The 21,021-nt window shown below is 40.9% G+C and overlaps 1 protein-coding gene across 7 annotated transcripts in view; it reads left to right on the top strand.

The window, feature by feature from the left end:
* Positions 1 to 15,655: 15,655 nt before the first annotated feature.
* exoc6 (exocyst complex component 6) overlaps positions 15,656 to 21,021 on the top strand; it is a 72,799-nt gene continuing 67,433 nt past the window's right edge. For 6 of the 7 annotated variants that reach the window (XM_079293474.1, XM_079293471.1, XM_079293473.1 and 3 more), the window contains exon 1: positions 15,670 to 15,786. In XM_079293474.1, coding sequence (XP_079149600.1) covers positions 15,689 to 15,786 — 98 coding nt within the window. In that variant the 5' untranslated portion in view covers positions 15,670 to 15,688. Of the gene's footprint in view, positions 15,787 to 21,021 lie in introns of all 7 variants that reach the window. The other variant, XM_079293476.1, reaches the window with a different exon arrangement.

Below are 21,021 nucleotides of genomic sequence, written 5' to 3'. Positions count from 1 at the left end.
CTATAAACCTGAACCAGCCCAAACTATACACCTGAGCCAGCCCTAACTATAGACCTGAGCCAGCCCTAACTATAAACCTGAATATAATAGAATAGAATAGAAATGTACTTTATTCATCCCCAAGGGGAAATTTGTCTGTGGCAGCAGCAAACAGGGTTACACAATAAAATAGAAATATTAAGTATGGAAAATGCACACTATATACACAATATAATAAAATAACAGAGCAGGACCTATTCAATTTAAGAAAATAAAGTAATACAAATGCACAGTATATACACTAAATATAATCGTAGTAAATTAACTAAGTAGGAAAAAATAAATTAAACAGCAGTGCACAAGATCACCAACAGCAGCAACAACAGTGTAGCAGTGTTATAGTCTTGTGTTTCATTTGGCCAGAGGTGATTTATTATAGAGTCTAATAGCAGAGGGCAGGAATGTTCTCCTGTATCGGTCCTTGTGATAGCGGAGCTGGATCAGTCTGTTGGAGAAAGTGCTCCGCTGTCCCTCCAGGAGGTGATGGAGAGGGTGGTCCGGTTTATCCAATATGGATAATAGTTTCCTCAGTGTCCTCTTCTCCACCACCTCTTCCAGATAGTCTTGTTTGCAGCCAATGATGGAGCCGGCCTTCTTAACCAGTTTGTTCAGTCTGTTGGTGTCACCGGCTCCAATGCTGCTCCCCCAGCAGACTACAGAAGTAAAGTGCACTGACCACAACAGACTGGTAGAACATCTCCAACATCTTGCTGCACACGTTGAAGGATCGAAGTTTCCTCAAGAAGAAGAGTCGACTCATCCCCTTCTTGTACACAGCGTTGATGTTGGTCTTCCAGTTCAGTCTGCTGTCGATGGAGACACCCAGGTACTGGTAATCCTCCACCATGTCCACATCCTCTCCCAGAACTCTCAGCGGTTGTGGAGCCCCTTGGGCCTCTCTTCTTACCTAGAGACACAGAGGTGAGATCTGATTGGATAAAAGCTCTACTTAAAACAAGCTGCACTGGAAGCAGAGCAACTGAGGAAGACAGGAGCTGTGCAATGAGAACATAAGATAATGGGAAAAATATTTTTATAAATTATAATACTTGTAGTAAACATTATTAAATTATTAAATAGATATAACTTTGTGATTCTGTTTAGGCCAGCAGAGAAGGCCTTGCTGGCCCTTACGGCCCGCCACTGCTGTAGGGTAATATGGTACTATAAGCCAAGATATAATGGTTTCTGACCAGTTAGGGCTTTGTAGGTAAATAGAAGGATTTTAAATTCTATTCTAGATTTTACAGGGAGCCAGTGTAGAGAAGCTAATACAGGAGTAATATGATCTCTTTTCTTAGTTTTTGTTAGTTCATGAGCTGCAGCATTCTGAATCAACTGCAGAGGTTTAAGAGTCTTATATATGTTACATGTGTTATATGTATATTATACATATATATGGACATATATTTATATCCGTATATATCTCTATTCTTCCCTCACGCTGCTGTCTCTCTGTGTGTCTCTGTGTCGGTTGAGTCGTGTCTGAAGTCAGTGATGGTACCCAGAGGATTTGCCTATCAGTAACAGCACATGTTCTCCTGTTAAAAAAACAACAAGCTATCTAAGAGCACACACGCGCGTCTGCCGGGGCGTACGGTCACGCTGCTTTACTGAACACCCTGCATGTGTGTGTGTGCGTGTGTGTGTTTGTTTATATATCTCTGCCTCTCTTTCACTTCCCCATTCCAAATGAAAGAGAAGACAATTTCACAACTGGGACACACAGACTTGAGTAGCACGCACATATTTTCAGACACACACACTGATGAGGTTAAGATCAGTTCAAGAAATACAACCTATAACAATGATAATCTTCTACATCCCTCATTTTGACACATAAGACAGATTGTTCTCGCTTAAGAGGAGTACTAACATTTCCCTAAAAATAAAAAACATTATTGAAGAAACATTGTGACTTTTGTCTTGTCATACAACAATACAACTTTTTTTTTCTCAAAACAGTGTAAATTTGCATTTATTCAAATATTTTCCCTAATTTGAATTCTCTAATTATTATTATTTTTTTATTATTTTCTTTAGCAGTGTCCCCCAAACCCAGTCTGTAATATCACACTTACTACCGTAATAAGTATACATTTTAGGTTATTGAATGGTTTTGTAAACCATTTACAGAAAAAATAACATTACACTTACATACTAACACTATGTATTACTCAGTCATATTTTCAGTACAGGGCTTCTAAATTGTAACATAGTATTTTTTACAGTGTGTGGCATTGCAACTCTTACTGAATTAAAGATGAATGCATTGATGAACATGTGATGTGACATCTCTCCAGATTCTGTGAATCAGTAGCTATCTCCCTATTTGTTTCAACCCGTCCACTCAGAACAGTCTTGCGTACTGTGGTGGTGGGCGTGGGTGGCTCAGCTGTGGAGGGGGCGGAGTGTGGGAGTGGTTCGGGGAACGGTGCCGGTAAGGGACTTAATTAGGCGCAGCTGGAAGGGATCCTGATTGTCTCACTCACGGCTGTATTTAATCCCACAGTAGAGACTGAGGCGAGGGACGGACAGGACGGAAAGCTCCTGCGGCGTGTGCTCGGAGGCGAGGCAGGAGAGCACCCGGCCAGGCCCGTTAGGGTTTAAAACAATAAAGAACCATTGAAACCGTCATTCCACCGTGTGCTGGCATCATCGTGCTCCCCAGACCCACCGGGTAGCAGAGAACCTGCTACACGTACATCTCTTACAGACAATAAGAACTTTTGGACATTGTATCTCATGATGTCTTGAACATCAACACGCTGAGAGTCTTTTGGACCCAGTCTGGAGCCCGGTGGTGGTGGGGGGGGGCATTATCTTTGTTTGACTTCCTCTCCTTAGAGCTTGATGAATCTGCGTGGCGCGATGATCTTGACCTCTTCATTCAGAAAAAACAGAGGTGAAGAGTCCACAGCGGTGCAGACAGAAAGACTGCACTGCAAATAATCCATAATTTGCAGCGGCTGTGATTCAGCATGCAGACTGACGCTCCACGTATAGCTTCAGGATTCCTTTGCTTCTTCTTTTCACGTGTATTTTCCAAAGAAACTCGTGTCCGTTTGACATTTATTCACTTACACTCATTAACCAACACAAGCACACTCTTCCCCGATGGCTACTGAACACTTCCAGCATGAGGAGAGTTCACAGTCTGTAAACCCAATCACTGGCGAGACAAAAGTCTTGGAAACCTTGGGAAAGTAAAATGACTTTCTTTTGGTTTGTGAACTTGTTTTCTTGCAGCGTGTGAGGGAGAAATAGAAGCAGAGAGAGAGAGAGGGATTGATAAAGTCTCTGTGTACCTATGTTAACATTCCTCCTGGTGCCTGTCCACTTGACGGAGACAAGAGAGACAACTGGCAAGCCTCTGAGAGGTTTACGTCTGCTGAGCAATAATCATGCACGTCCATGTGTGAGTGTGGCAGTGTAAGTGGTGAATGTGGCTGAGCAAACTCAACACTGTGAGAGACACTCGAAGACCCATCAGAGCCTTTTGTCCTGCTGACAAGAGCTCTCCACCGAGACAGACATCCACCTAGAACAACTTCTTCAAAGCCAAGCCCACTGTCCCCCCCGGCGGCAGAAATCTGGCAGCTCCTTTCAAAACAAGCTACGTTCATACAAACATGCTGAGGCTGTTTGTAGAGTATCGATTATTAAAAGACAAGGGGGGCGACGAACACTCCCAAGCTGAAAAACAGGCATGGCCATATTCACAGGGGTCCCTTGACCTCTTACCTCAAGATATGTGAATGAAAATGGGTTCCACTGGTACACACAAGTCCCCCCTTTACAAACATGCCCACTGCATGATCATCCCTTCAGTTTGGGGTGAAGAACATGCAGCTTTTAGCAGTATACATGTGTTATTTTTGCTTATTCTAAAAAGTGTGTATTTGATTATTTCTGCATTTCACTAAACAGTCTTGGAACTGCAGTATGACTGGAAAGATGAGACTCATGTGTGATGATTTCAGTCCCCATATAGCCTCCTGAAGCTTTACGACCACAAACTACAGATCGAGAGCGTTCAGAGGATGTATGACGTTCCTCAGTATCTGGTATCCTCTGTATCATTCTCGTATTATAGGGGAGTTTCTGAGCAGTTTCCACAACAGAAGCGCTCCCCATCCAAACGCAGAAAAAGGCCATTCTCGCCGAAATCTTTATTGATATTGACACCAAATCACAGCATGGATTTTTCATGGTTTTGCTCTTGGTCTTGGTGTCTTCATGTGGTATTTTGGAGGATTTTTGATCATTTTTGATCAATTCTTGAGTAGTCAGAAATGGTCAGATTTAGCACCAAATCAGTTTGCTGCTGCCTTTAATTGAACCAGATTAAATTAATATATTAATCAATTTCCTGCATTTCTGCATTTTACTACTGTATTTAATTTCTTTCACAGTTTTTTAGTGTTTTAAAACTTTTAATGAATGTTCTTAATTGTTTTAAAATCTCCTTTTCTTTTGCCTTATGTTTTGATGCTTTTCATGGTTTTATAAACTTGCCTTGCCTATATTTCATGTTGTAATATTATTTAGAAAAGTTACCTTGATTGTACTTTTCATACAATTGTTTTTTTAATCAAATACGTTTCCCAACAGCGCTGCTAGTTCTGCTTGATTAGAATAAAAATAAAAAGTGGGTAATCCATGTCTACTTGTTATAACAGCATGGGTACATATCAAGATCTGGGTGTGGCCTTCTTGTAGTGTGTCACCAGAGTTATTCCACTAATAGCTACTTTAATTCGTGTTGTTACAAAGGATACAATGGAGTAAACACTAACAATGGAAGAACATGACAAATAAGACGTATTATCTATGTCTACTAATACTGAATAGATGTTTAAGATTTAAATATATCTGTACTGACAGTAAGTGGGTAGACGGTAATAGATAGACACAATGTATAAAATGTCACGTTTCATACAGGGGTTTCTCAGGGCATGTTTACTGAATGCAAAGCATTCTGGGGTGCGTCCCTGAGTACTGTGTGTGATTTACACACACAGTAGTGTGTGTAAATGAATGCATGACGGATGTATCATGTTACTGTATAATTGATGAGAGAAGGAAGTGGATTAAATGTATTAGATTCAAATGTGACATTAAAAGTATTTTCTACAATGTATTTCAAGGGAAACTAAAACATGTAGTTTGGTAAGACACATCGAAACACATGGGAGGAGGATAGTAAGAGAAAGGCTCTCTGTGTCTCCCTCTGCAGGTCAGCACGGGTTACTTCTGCCTCACAGTCGCTGCTCCACTGTTCTCTGAGGCGGTGGAACAACAAGTCCAATGTGAAAAACACAGATAAACACCACTGACAGGCCTTTGCCATGGATTACTATGACAACACGTTTGAAGCCATGCACAGGAAAGAGACCTCGGTTGTAGTCCTGTAAAGGGTCGGTACTACTGATACACTGCAGCGCCTGTAAAAGAGTCACTTTTTCAACATGGACCCTATTCCACAGTGTTTTGTGTCTAAACTTGGTTATTGGTCACTAAAATGACTAAAAACATGGTTGAAAAATGCGGGGCACCCTTTACCTTCAGCAGCTACAAACATACAGCAGAGCTTAAAGGTTACACAGTTGACTAGTTCATTACTCTGTAAGGATAAGTTGAGAAGGCATACTATGACACTCCACCAGCAGCAGTTGGCAGCCATGTGTCGTTCCAAACAACCTCTACACAATGGGAGCATTATGTAAAATCCTTTTTTCACCAGTATAAAATCGTTTTATGTCAATGTTTGATTTTACTGCCTACCTAAGATATTATGGACTGCTCCTTAGATGAGTGTTCTAGATACACACAAACACGACAGATATGACTTGTTCCACCGAGGAGTTCCACAGTCTAGGCCAGGATGTTTAAATCACAAATCATATCTCACAAACAATAAGTAACACTACACCTACTGCTGCTGAGCAGGCGGCGTGCAGTGGGGTTCATAGAGCTTGTCCCTGAAAACAGCTTCCAGCGATGCTATGAGAGAACCAGGACGCTGACGCTACAGACCGGACTGCTTATCCCTGCTTCCAGTCTTTGTCGCTAAGCAGGGTAAACACTGGGTGTGTTTACCCTGCTGAGGCGGTTTTCTATTTGGTTTGTATCAAACTTGTGTTTTTCCCAAAATGTTGAACTGAGACTTAAAACAATGTCCAGTGGGCCTTGTCTGAAACATCTGGACAACCTCCATGGCTTCAACGGTGGACTGTCTCATTCCAGGATGTCCTTCAGTGGTATTTGTGAGGAGGGTAACTTACAATAGAGGTCAGTGCAGTGCTTGTGCTCCGGACAGACACAGGAAGCTGGCAGGAAGCTGGCAGAGCATGGAGAGGAAGAGCACTCGAGAGAAGAATAGGCAGAGGGACAGTTCACAGTCGACCCTCACTGCTGTGATCCACATATCCTCTTTGAACAGGGACATGTGCACACATGATTATCACTTGGTAGGAATCAAATAACACTGACGGCGTTGCCGCAGAAATGTAGCACCCACCCTCCGGTTCCCCTGCAGGGAACACTGTTAGCTCTATCAGCAAAGCTGCTGTTGTTTGTGCTGTTAGAACCGTGAGCGCTGTTAGAACCGTTAGCGCTGTTAGAACCATTAGCGCTGTTAGCACCGTTAGCACTGTTAGAACCATTAGCGCTGTTAGCACCGTTAGCGCTGTTAGAACCATTAGCGCTGTTAGAACCGTTCGCATTTAGCCACCAGCTGCACATGGGAGGAGTCTGCATTCAGTTTAGGCAACAACCCTACTTGGTTAGGTGTAAGAAAAGGTCATGGTTTGGGTTTAATAGATGCTCTGAATGTTGTATTGAGCACCTTTAACCATACTGTATTTCAAAAAGACACAATCTTTTACTAATCTTGACCATAGTCAGGGACACTTAAAGAAAGCAGAGTTTGTGTGTGTGTGTGAGGCAGACGAAATAGACATCCATCTATCTGTCATCTTATATCTTTACAGTCATGTCTTTCTTTCCCTCATTGTATACCATCTGTGTGTCTGTTCCCACAAACTCTGACACATTTCCTATACTGTTGGTATGTGTGTGTGTGTGTGTGTGAGAGAGAGAGTGAGTGTGTGTGTGTGTGTGTGTGTGTGTGTGTGTGTGTGTGTGTGACCAACTTCTTGTTTTTGGTGGAGTAATAAGGAAACTCATAGTCAGGGCTTTTGTAAGCTTATTGTCAACCACACACTCCTAATGGGCCAATCCATTTCGAGAAGAATAGCAGGAAATAGAAAGTGGTTGTGTAAGTTGGTCAAGGCCTGCTGCCTTACTCAAAATCTAGTTTCAAACAATGTGGAAACCTTTCTGTGGTTCCACTTATTGTTATCCACCACACCCCTCAAGTGGCTCACTTACACATTGACAGTTATTCATTTAGCTTACAACAACTAGAAGTAGAGAATATGAGGAAACCCAAGTCTTGTGCTGTTGATAATGACACAGGCACACATTCACATACAATATAATAATGAGAATACATCTATTCGTATTTTAATAGACCTCTTCATATGAAAGACTAAAAGTCAGGATATCTTAGTCTCTTCTTTTTAAAATCTGTATCTCACAAGACCCAAGCTAAGTTAAAGTTTGAATGCAGGACTAGTATTCTGACATTGTTACTTTTACATCATAAAAGATTGAATAACTGGATATATAATACACTGCCAGCATATAACAGCTGAAAGTACTTTGTATACCATATATAAACTATTGCTGACCTAAGGCAGCATGTGGGTAGACAAGAATAGTTGTCTCCATATCAAGTTGCAAAACAATAAGCACCTTAATCACCTTGAATCACCTTGGTCACTGTGGCCCAGTGACCTAGATCCCACTGTTACTCTTCATGTGCTTGAGCTGAAACTCTTCCTGCATTGAGGTGTAACTGTAGCTTATCTGTGGATCTTGAGCTGAAGACTAGAGAAAATCAAAGCAGGAGGTGGAGCACCATCTGATCTCTGTTCCAGAGGCAGTGACGCTGCAGTCTGTGTTTTAAAGTTGAATTCACTCTCTGATCTTCAAGTGCAGGTTCAATATTATCAGACGTGTACATATTAGTATTATTTCTGTTTTTTTTGTTTTTTTTAATAATAAGAATTTCAGTACATACCACTTCATCACTCTCTTGTCATGCCTGCATTTGTTTATTTACTCATTGCATGGATCCAAAACTCAACATTTGATCTTGAGTTTGACTGCTGACTTTGCGTTTTAAATCTGCAGTGGTGAACAAAGGCTTCTTCTACAGTCCTGTATGAGACAAATGTACACACAGTTAGACACGTACACACAGGGAGCAGCTGAAGTACGTTTTGTTGGCTTCAAAGTCTGGCGAATCACAAGGTTTCTTTTTCCTGTTGCTCCCTCTTTTTCTGCTGACCGTAGCAGGTGCCCTGAAATCCATGATACACACACACACACACGCACACACACACGCACACACACACACACACACACACACACACACACACACACACACACACACACACACACACACCTACACACATCCACAGTTCTTGGTTTCCTTCTCTTTCACACATTCAGAAAGTCATCATCATTAGAATGTGAAGACAGAGATGGCCAGTGACAGGGTCCATGCTGCGCTACCTGAGCCTCCCAGTCAAAGTGAAGAGGAGAACAAAGAAGAAGAGAGGGCTTTTGGGAATATCTTTGCTGAGTTAGAATCCGTGGACCTGCCTCTAGGAAGCACCTTAAGGTAAACCTGTGCAATATTCAGGACTTAACTGTTTTTTTTTTCATCTGGAGGGAGTTAACCTGACCTACAAAATGAATGATTTCAAATGCTGTTTGGTCCTAATATTCACATCAAGAGCCAACAATCAAGGAAACATGCATGTATTTTATATTTGCTTATAATACCAAAGGTGTAATTGAGCTTTTAGTGCAATGTGCTGTTAAAACACTTTAAACAGCTAAATAAATGAGCCTTATGAGCAGCGGCGAGTGCTCGAGTACTTGTTTTGACCCACGTATTACTTCAACCAACTGACTGGTCGAAATGTGCAGGCTGGTATCAAATAAACAAGTTTGGGGGATTCGTGTTTCAATCTATTTTTTGATCTACAGGTGACTGTGTACTTATAGTATTTTGTATTTTTTGGACTTCAGAATTGAGCAACATTAAACACCTTTTTTTTTCTTTTTCGAAAGATGAATATACGAAACTATTTAAGTGGGTATCCATTCTCAATCAATACAACTAAATGTGGTTTTAAGTCATTTATACAGCATGTGTAATTGCTTTGTTCTTATGGAACACATGATAACCAATTTAATTACAATGTTACTTGCTAAGCTGATATACATTTGTATACATTCTATAATTCAGCAATGGAGACAACAACTAACAACCCATATGGTTTTCCATGTTGGCCAATGGCCACAGTGTTTTGAGGTAAATGTTTGGGGATGTGTAAGTGTGTTCCTGTGACTAACCTAATGTAACGTACAGGATACTGTACTAATGTAACGTACAGGATGCTGTACTAACCTAATGTAACATACAGGAGGCTGTACTAACCTAATGTAACGTACAGGAGGCTGTACTAACCTAATGTAACGTACAGGATGCTGTACTAACCTAATGTAACGTACAGGAGGCTGTACTAACCAAATGTAACGTACAGGATACTGTACTAATGTAACGTACAGGATGCTGTACAAATGTAACGTACAGGAGACTGTACTAATGTAACATACAGGAGACTGTACTAATGTAACGTACAGGATGCTGTATTAACCTAATATAACGTACAGGAGACTGTATGAATGGAACGTACAGGATGCTGTACTAATGTAACGTACAGGAGACTGTACTAATGTAACATACAGGAGACTGTACTAATGTAACGTACAGGAGGCTGTACAAACCTAATGTAACATACAAGAGACTGTACTAATGTAACGTACAGGATGCTGTACGAATGTAACGTACAGGATCCTGTAAGTTACATTAGTACAGGATGCTGTACTAACCTAATGGAACATACAGCATACTGTACGAATGTAACGTGCAGGATGCTGTACTAACCTAATGTAACATACAGGATACTGTACGAATGTAACGTACAGGATGCTGTAATAACCTAATGTAACATACAGGATACTGTACGAATGTAACGTAAAGGGAGACTGTACTAATGTAACGTACAGGATGATGTACTAACCTAATGTAACATACAGGATGCTGTACTAATGTAACGTACAGGATGCTGTACTAACCTAATGTAACATACAGGAGACTGTACTAACCTAATGTAACGTACAGGAGACTGTACTAATGTAATGTACAGGATGCTGTACTAATGTAACGTACAGGATACTGTACGAATGTAACGTACAGGATGCTGTACTAACCTAATGTAACATACAAGAGACTGTAACCTAATGTAACGTACAGGATGCTGTACTAATGTAACGTACAGGATGCTGTACTAATGTAACGTACAGGATACTGTACTAATGTAACATACAGGAGACTGTACCAACCTAATGTAACATACAGGAGACTGTACTAATGTAACGTACAGGATGCTGTACTAACCGAATGTAACATATAGGATACTGTACTAATGTAACGTACAGGAGGCTGTACTAATGTAACGTCCAGGAGGCTGTACTAACCCAATGTAACGTATAGGATACTGTACTAATGTAACGTACAGGATGCTGTACTAACCTAATGTAACGTACAGGAGGCTGTACTAACCTAATGTAACGTATAGGATACTGTACTCATGTAATGTACAGGATGCTTTACTAACCTAAAGTAACGTACAGGAGGCTGTACTAACCTAATGTAACGTACAGGATACTGTACTAATGTAACGTACAGGATGCTGTACTAACCTAATGTAACGTACAGGAGACTGTACTAATGTAACGTACAGGATGCTGTACTAACCTAATGTAACATACAGGATACTGTACTAATGTAACGTACAGGAGACTGTACTAATGTAACGTACAGGAGGCTGTACAAACCTAATGTAACATACAGGATACTGTACTAACCTAATGTAACGTATAGGATACTGTACTAATGTAACGTACAGGATGCTTTACTAACCTAATGTAACGTACAGGATGCTGTACTAACCTACTGTAACGTATAGGATACTGTACTAATGTAACGTACAGGATGCTTTACTAACCTAATGTAACGTACAGGAGGCTGTACTAACCTAATGTAACATACAGGATACTGTACGAATGTAACGTACAGGATGCTGTACTAACCTAATGTAACATACAGGATACTGTACGAATGTAACGTACAGGATGCTGTACTAACCTAATGTAACATACAGGATACTGTACCAATGTAACGTACAGGAGACTGTACTAATGTAACGTACAGGATGCTGTACTAACCTAATGTAACATACAGGAGACTGTACTAACCTAATGTAACGTACAGGAGACTGTACTAATGTAACGTACAGGATGCTGTACTAATGTAACGTACAGGATGCTGTACTAACCTAATGTAACGTACAGGATACTGTACTAATGTAACGTACAGGGTGCTGTACTAACCTAATGTAACATACAGGAGACTGTAACCTAATGTAACATACAGGAGACTGTACTAACCTAATGTAACGTACAGGAGACTGTACTAATGTAACGTACAGGATGCTGTACTAATGTAACGTACAGGATGCTGTACTAACCTAATGTAACGTACAGGATGCTGTACTAATGTAACGTACAGGGTGCTGTACTAACCTAATGTAACGTACAGGATGCTGTACTAACCTAATGTAACGTACAGGATGCTGTACTAATGTAACATACAGGAGACTGTACCAACCTAATGTAACATACAGGAGACTGTACTAATGTAATGTACAGGATGCTGTACTAATGTAACATACAGGAGACTGTACCAACCTAATGTAACATACAGGAGACTGTACTAATGTAACGTACAGGAGGCTGTACTAACCTAATGTAACGTACAGGAGACTGTACTAATGTAACGTACAGGATGCTGTACTAACCTAATGTAACATACAGGATACTGTACTAATGTAACGTACAGGAGACTGTACTAATGTAACGTACAGGAGGCTGTACTAACCTAATGTAACATACAGGATACTGTACTAACCTAATGTAACGTATAGGGAACTGTACTAATGTAACGTACAGGATGCTTTACTAACCTAATGTAACGTACAGGATGCTGTACTAACCTAATGTAACGTATAGGATACTGTACTAATGTAACGTACAGGATGCTTTACTAACCTAATGTAACGTACAGGAGGCTGTACTAACCTAATGTAACATACAGGATACTGTACGAATGTAACGTACAGGATGCTGTACTAACCTAATGTAACATACAGGATACTGTACGAATGTAACATACAGGATGCTGTACTAACCTAATGTAACATACAGGATACTGTACCAATGTAACGTACAGGAGACTGTACTAATGTAACGTACAGGATGCTGTACTAACCTAATGTAACATACAGGAGACTGTACTAACCTAATGTAACATACAGGAGACTGTACTAATGTAACGTACAGGATGCTGTACTAATGTAACGTACAGGATGCTGTACTAACCTAATGTAACGTACAGGATACTGTACTAATGTAACGTACAGGGTGCTGTACTAACCTAATGTAACATACAGGAGACTGTAACCTAATGTAACGTACAGGATGCTGTACTAATGTAACGTACAGGAGACTGTACTAACCTAATGTAACGTACAGGATGCTGTACTAACCTAATGTAACGTACAGGATGCTGTACTAATGTAACATACAGGAGACTGTACCAACCTAATGTAACATACAGGAGACTGTACTAATGTAACGTACAGGATGCTGTACTAACCTAATGTAACGTATAGGATACTGTACTAATGTAATGTAGAGGAGGCTGTACTAACATAATGTAACGTATAGGATACTGTACTAATGTAATGTACAGGATGCTGTACTAACCTAATGTAACGTACAGGAGGCTGTACTAACCTAATGTAATGTACAGGATGCTGTACTAATGAAACGTACAGGATGCTTTACTAACCTAATGTAACTTACAGGAGGCTGTACTAACCTAATGTAACATACATGATGCTTTACTAACCTAATGTAATGTACAGGATGCTGTACTAACCTAATGTAACATACAGGATACTGTACGAATGTAACGTACAGGATGCTGTACTAACCTAATGTAACATACAGGATACTGTACCAATGTAACGTACAGGAGACTGTACTAATGTAACGAACAGGATGCTGTACTAACCTAATGTAACATACAGGAGACTGTACTAACCTAATGTAACGTACAGGAGACTGTACTAATGTAACGTACAGGATGCTGTACTAATGTAACGTACAGGATGCTGTACTAACCTAATGTAACGTACAGGATACTGTACTAATGTAACGTACAGGGTGCTGTACTAACCTAATGTAACATACAGGAGACTGTAACCTAATGTAACGTACAGGATGCTGTACTAATGTAACGTACAGGAGACTGTACTAACCTAATGTAACGTACAGGATGCTGTACTAACCTAATGTAACGTACAGGATGCTGTACTAATGTAACATACAGGAGACTGTACCAACCTAATGTAACATACAGGAGACTGTACTAATGTAACGTACAGGATGCTGTACTAACCTAATGTAACGTATAGGATACTGTACTAATGTAACGTACAGGAGGCTGTACTAACCTAATGTAACGTACAGGAGACTGTACTAATGTAACGTACAGGATGCTGTACTAACCTAATGTAACATACAGGATACTGTACTAATGTAACGTACAGGAGACTGTACTAATGTAACGTACAGGAGGCTGTACTAACCTAATGTAACATACAGGATACTGTACTAACCTAATGTAACGTATAGGAAACTGTACTAATGTAACGTACAGGATACTTTACTAACCTAATGTAACGTACAGGATGCTGTACTAACCTAATGTAACGTATAGGATACTGTACTAATGTAACGTACAGGATGCTTTACTAACCTAATGTAACGTACAGGAGGCTGTACTAACCTAATGTAACATACAGGATACTGTACGAATGTAACGTACAGGATGCTGTACTAACCTAATGTAACATACAGGATACTGTACGAATGTAACGTACAGGATGCTGTACTAACCTAATGTAACATACAGGATACTGTACTAATGTAACGTACAGGATGCTGTACTAACCTAATGTAACATACAGGAGACTGTACTAACCTAATGTAATGTACAGGAGACTGTACTAATGTAACGTACAGGATGCTGTACTAATGTAACGTACAGGATGCTGTACTAACCTAATGTAACGTACAGGATACTGTACTAATGTAACGTACAGGGTGCTGTACTAACCTAATGTAACATACAGGAGACTGTAACCTAATGTAACGTACAGGATGCTGTACTAATGTAACATACAGGAGACTGTACTAACCTAATGTAACGTACAGGATGCTGTACTAACCTAATGTAACATACAGGATGCTGTACTAATGTAACATACAGGAGACTGTACCAACCTAATGTAACATACAGGAGACTGTACTAATGTAATGTACAGGATGCTGTACTAACCTAATGTAACGTATAGGATACTGTACTAATGTAACGTACAGGAGGCTGTACTAACCTAATGTAACGTACAGGATACTGTACTAATGTAACATACAGGATGCTTTCCTAACCTAATGTAACATACAGGATGCTTTACTAACCTAATGTAATGTACAGGATGCTGTACTAACCTAATGTAATGTACAGGATGCTGTACTAATGAAACGTACAGGATGCTTTACTAACCTAATGTAACGTACAGGAGGCTGTACTAACCTAATGTAACGTACAGGATACTGTACTAATGAAACGTACAGGATGCTTTACTAACCTAATGTAACGTACAGGAGGCTGTACTAACCTAATGTAACATACAGGATGCTTTACTAACCTAATGTAATGTACAAGAGGCTGTACTAACCTAATGTAACATACAGGATGCTTTAGTAACCTAATGTAACGTACAGGAGGCTGTACTAACCTAATGTAACGTACAGGAGACTGTACTAATGTAACGTACAGGATGCTTTACTAACCTAATGTAACGTACAGGAGGCTGTACTAACCTAATGTAACATACAGGATGCTTTACTAACCTAATGTAATGTACAAGAGGCTGTACTAACCTAATGTAACATACAGGATGCTTTAGTAACCTAATGTAACGTACAGGAGGCTGTACTAACCTAATGTAACGTATAGGATACTGTACTAATGTAACGTACAGGATGCTGTACTAACCTAATGTAACATACAGGATGCTTTACTAACCTAATGTAACGTACAGGAGGCTGTACTAACCTAATGTAACGTATAGGATACTGTACTAATGTAACGTACAGGATGCTGTACTAACCTAATGTAACGTACAGGACATGGAAACAAAGCTGCTGACGTTGAATTCCTTCCAGCTGTAGTGCGCCCCCCACCGACCAGACGTCGTACTGAACGGCACTCTGCTGTAGCTGCAGTGATAGCCATAACACACACATAACAATCATGGCGGAGAATGAAACCCTGGAGTGTATAACGGAGCACGAGCGGATTTTACAGGAAATTGAGAGCACCGACACGGCTTGTGTTGGTCCCACTCTCCGGTAAGAATATACTGCTTCTTAAGAAGTCCTCACCAACCATAATGTCCGTGTGTGTTATTGCATATGCTAGGCTGTAAGACCTTTTGTTCATGAGCTAGTTAGCTTGGCTGTCTTAGCCACCGGCAGGCTAACATGAGCTATTCTAGCTGACGGAGCTATATGGTGTTGAAATGAAGCTTGAGCCTAGCTGGCTTGTTAGCTAACAGGCCAACAGTGACCACTGCTACATTCAGTTGAACGCAGCTATAGCACAACTGCGTGTGTGTGTGTGTGTGTGTGTGTGTGCGTGCGTGTGTGCGCGCGCGCGCGCGCGCGCGTGCGTGCGTGTGTGTGCTCCAGGTTCTGTGCCTTGATGGACGGCTGGTGACCTGTCGAGATGTAAACATCAGTTGTGGGTGTGGCTGTGGTACACCACATCTTGTTATCATTATGTTGTTGATGTTAGCTAACAGTGCTAACAATTAGGGCTAGTTATTTAGCAATTAACGTGAGTTGTTAAGAAATTAGAAAATGTATGCTACTGGCATTCCAATATACCGGTACGATGGTTGGATAAGTCATCTAGAAAACCCGGTGTTGTGACTTGGTTGATAATGAGTGATATAGATGATGTAGATCCGTTCTTCAGCACACTGCATTGATGTTGTTAGTCAGCTACCAAGCTAGCTTCAAAGGCCCCAATGACAGACATTAGTTCAGCTAGTGTTCAGCTGAATGCCCTCACCTCTCTCTCTCACACACACACACCTGTCTCGTAGACATGCCCGGAGGCCGTGGTTGTCTTTCAGCATACCTGAGTAAAGCAGTGAAAAGATGCCCTCAAGGTAACATTACATCCACGCCTCGGTTAGTTTCAGTTTTAGTGTACGATCTTATTAACGCTGTCATTCTTTTATCAGATGACCTAGACGGCCTAGATTAGTTGTTGAAAATGACACTTATCTAAGTTGATGCACTAATATCATGCTGCTCTCATGATTGATGCGTTTCTCTCTCACACTGTCCCTAAATAGAAACCTCAGTGTTGAAGTCACATTTGATCTGCTCAGAATATTAGTAACAGGTTGAAGGGGAAAGGTCAGCTACTCTAAATCGCTACAGTCAGAAATGGAGACATTATCTCTACTCTGTATGTATTTGTAAATGTAATTATTTATACTTTGTGGCAAGTACAGGAATGGTCTGCCTGTAGTTTCAAGACAAGCAGGCTCCTGGCCACCATAAAGCCAACGTTTCCCATCTATGACGTCTGCATACATTTGAATGCTTTAGTGTTCATTTCCCTTCTCTCCACAGTGCAGGTCACTGTGTTTGCTTATACTGTGTGGGCTGCCCCACATTGTATATAGCTCCTTCTGGGTGTGGACTAATCCATGATTACAATAGTTAGTTTTACCTGATACATATGTCTCTCGGGCTGGATGGTATGACTGACTTCACATGAGGACAGCGATGATTGTTACCACTTATCATTGATGTTCTAACTTCCAAAAGCTGTGCCATATTACTGACACACCTGGGGCCTGTATCACAAGGCAAGTTCCACTTCCTCTGGCTTTATTTGAGATATTTGGCCTCTATAAACTTTAAACCATGTACATGTGAATGGATAAATATGAGGAACATTGTTCAGGGCTTTCTGGATGACAGCAATATTAACCATCTTATTTAGCCAGTATTGCAAAAGTAGACATGCTTGTACCCATAGTTACCGTACTTTCCGGACTATAGAGCGCACCGGTATATAGGCCGCACCAGCTGATTTTTAACAGAATAAAGAATTGGTACATAGATAAGCCGCACTGGTAGGGCTGGGCGATATGGCCTAAAAAAAAAATCTCCGATTTTTTTACAAAAAATCCGATTCACGATTTAAATCGATTTTTTCCCCCACAAATTTTTGCAGATGACAGAAGCTGTTGAAAACAATTTTTTATTTTATTTTGTGATGATTTTCCCTCGTAGGTTGATAAAAATAAAGTGCAAACAAAAGCTGAACATTGTAGAAAGGTGCCTGTAGTATACAAAAAGTATTTGGTCACTCTTTTGTTTGCCTGAATCATTTAAATATAAAATTAAATTAAACATAACATTAAATGGCATTAAATAGTAGCCTTCCATTGTAAACAACTGTGCAAATGTAACTTTTTACAGTAAGCTTTTCTAACTGAATACACTGATACAAACACAGCATGAAATAAAATGTATGTGACCCTTTAACATTCACATTTTCAAAAGTGCAACATCTGATCTAACATCAACATAACATATTTTGCACAGTAAATAAGTGCATGTAAACAAAATCAAGTGCATTCACAACATAACCAACAGTATTAAACAGTAGTGCATGTTTTTTCTAAATATTTTTTGCCAGGAAGACAGCGTCGCTTGTGCTCCCGCGGTCCTGCTCCCTCCTCAGGGCGCAACACTTCTCCCACTCGGCGGCATGCCTCTGTTTGAGGCTGTTTGTTCTGTGTCAGATGACACGAACCCGAACCATTTCCAGACCACCGAAGACACGAAGAAACAATGCGCGCGCACTCAACTACGGGAACCCAACGGGGGGGAGGGGTGGGGGCGATTTTCTCGATTTTCAATAAAACACATCGCCTTAAAGCACACATTCGAATTAATCGATTAAATCGATTTATCGCCCAGCCCTACGCACTGGTCTATAAGCCGCAGGTGTCCCTGTTGAACAGCAAGATGCTTTTAACAGTACCGTACTAAAGTTGTCTTCTTCTATGAACATCATAACATGTTGCTAGCTTCTAAGCTAATTTTAACATTACGGCCAATGGGGAAATGCTAACCGCGATTAGCATTAGCGAATATATAATATATCTTTGTACATCTTTTCATGCAGACATACTTGCATTACAGACTAAGGTCTCTCACGGCTACCAAACGAAAAGCAATGAGGCAATACTGGTAACTGTTGTTGCTCATAGCTCTCATAGCTGTTGTTGCCAAGCCAGTTAGCCGTAAATGTTATTCAGAGCTATGAGCAACGTCGACACGCTGCATGAGAAGATCAGCTTTTTCTCAAGTCTGCCAGTGGATCCTAACAGCGAAGAAGAAGATTTGCCACAATTGTGGCCAACAATCAACGAACTATGATCGCTGTATGGCGCTCTCTCCGCCGTCTCACCATGGAGCATATGGAGCGTTTTTCTCCATGACAAATGCTTTCAACAACACGCTGAATGCTGCACTTTTCTAAACATTGTCCTAGCTGTGCAGCCCAGAACACACGTGAAATGCGTTCTCTCATGGCCAGTTGTTTTGAGCGTGATGGAAGACTCACCCTTTCTGTTAACAGTCCTAGTGAGAGCGAGGTCAAACGCCAAAGGTACTTCGTCCATATTTATGATGTCGTCTGGTCCAATGGAATTTTCGGTTATATGTCTTTGCGTGTATTCGCTGAAGTTTGTCATTTTTTCCTTGAATTCGGGAGGGAGTTGCTGACCAGCGGTCGTCCGTGTTCTAATCGACAGGCCCTTTCGTTGCATGAATCTGAAACACCAAGACGGTCCACCTCTGAAATCTCCAATGTTCTTTTCGGTGGCGAGGGCTTTAGCCTTCAGTCGGATTTGCACGGTGGAAACACCTCGACCGTCTGCTCTCTGTGTGTTCACCCAATCCTCAAGAGTGTTTTCAAGATCAGGCCACCTGCTTTTCCTGCCTCTGAAGGCTTTTGTCGTCTTTTTGCAGCAGCTCAGTTCTTCGGCCTGGCGTCTCCAGCGTCTCACCATCGATTCATTGACGCCGAGCGAATGTGCAGAAGCTCTATTTCCTTCTTCGACAGCCAGGCGGATCGCTTTCAACTTAAAAGCAGCATCATACGCATTTCTTCTTGTACCGGTTTTCTCCATGGCGAGCGATGCTGGTGTGCTGGTGTGCACCTCTGAATATTTGTACCTTGGTGGGCGATCACGTGACTGTCAGTAGTTGACTGATTTAAAGCACTATTTATATGTCCAGGGATTATACAAGAAGACCAGTTCACCTCTAAGTGCTTCAGGAACAGGAGGTCTTAGAAATCTACATTCAAGTCAATATGTTGCAGCCAAATCAAATAGTTTACAGGATATTCAGCCTTTGGTTCTTTATGATGCTGTTAACACTTAACTTGTTCATTTACTGGGCTTGTACAAAGACAGTAAAGTAGTCCCTGAATGTGAGATATGAGTTTACACATAATCACAGTCCCTCTGCATTGAGGAGGTTGCTTTATGGCTTCTACCGGTTCCACCTGCAGGCTCTGGGCGTATCTCTGGGTTACACTCCTTGTCTTTATGATTCTTCAGTTCATTGTATTTGTACACATCTGGTGTTCTGGAGAACAATGCAGGCCACAGCGCTGCGAGTAGAAACGCCTCCGCTCATACTCGCAGCTCGCGCTGAGGTGCCAAGCGTCGCCAGTTAAGCCTTTCATTTTTATTAATACTCTACATCAGTACTGATGGTTTTCTTCAACATACTCATTACATTATATTATATATTCATAATAAATATATTATCTATGGCTGCAGTTACAGTGCAGCACTTACAGATAGGGCTGGGCAATATATCCATCATAAATTGCTGTTTTGATATGAGACCCACTTATTCATCAAATCCACTTTACTGATTATCAAAACTTCATTGTGTAAATATTTTGTGAAAGCACCAATAGTCAACCCTGGAATATTGTTGCAATATCGATAACGAGATATTTGGTCAAAACTATTGTGATATTTGATTTTCTCCATATTGCCCATCCCTACTTGCAGAGCAGCTGCCAGACACTCACCCCTCACCACACTCTTTCACCACGCGTCTCCATTATAACCACATGTTTATTACTGTAAAGCAACACATACAGTGTAGAAAACAATATTCCCAGAAAACAGATCTTATGGAAAGAATTGCAACAATAACTGACCAGTTGACCTGTATCTACCTGTGCTGTGCGGGGGCACCCGCCTATGACAAAGCTGTGGACTGTTTTTAGACCTGAAAAGTAGTGTAAAAACATTTACACTCAAATGTTGTGACGATCTGAAAATGGCTGTGTGGTTGTTCCTCTTTTACTTTGAAATTGTGTGTATGTCAAGTGAAGAACACATTGAGAGGTAGAACGATAGAGCGCAGTGTTTGTGGCCACTTGGCAAGAAGTCAGCTTCCTGCCCTGAGAGGAAGCAGGAAGCAGCAGCCACCTGTTTTCAATTATTAATAGGAGCAAAGAGGAAC

The sequence above is a fragment of the Melanostigma gelatinosum genome (genome assembly GCF_949748355.1).
Source record: "Melanostigma gelatinosum genome assembly, chromosome: 21".
Classification (NCBI taxonomy): Eukaryota; Metazoa; Chordata; class Actinopteri; order Perciformes; family Zoarcidae; genus Melanostigma; species Melanostigma gelatinosum.
The sequence above is the reverse complement of the archived record's forward strand: the minus strand, read 5'-3'. Positions and strand labels throughout refer to the sequence as shown.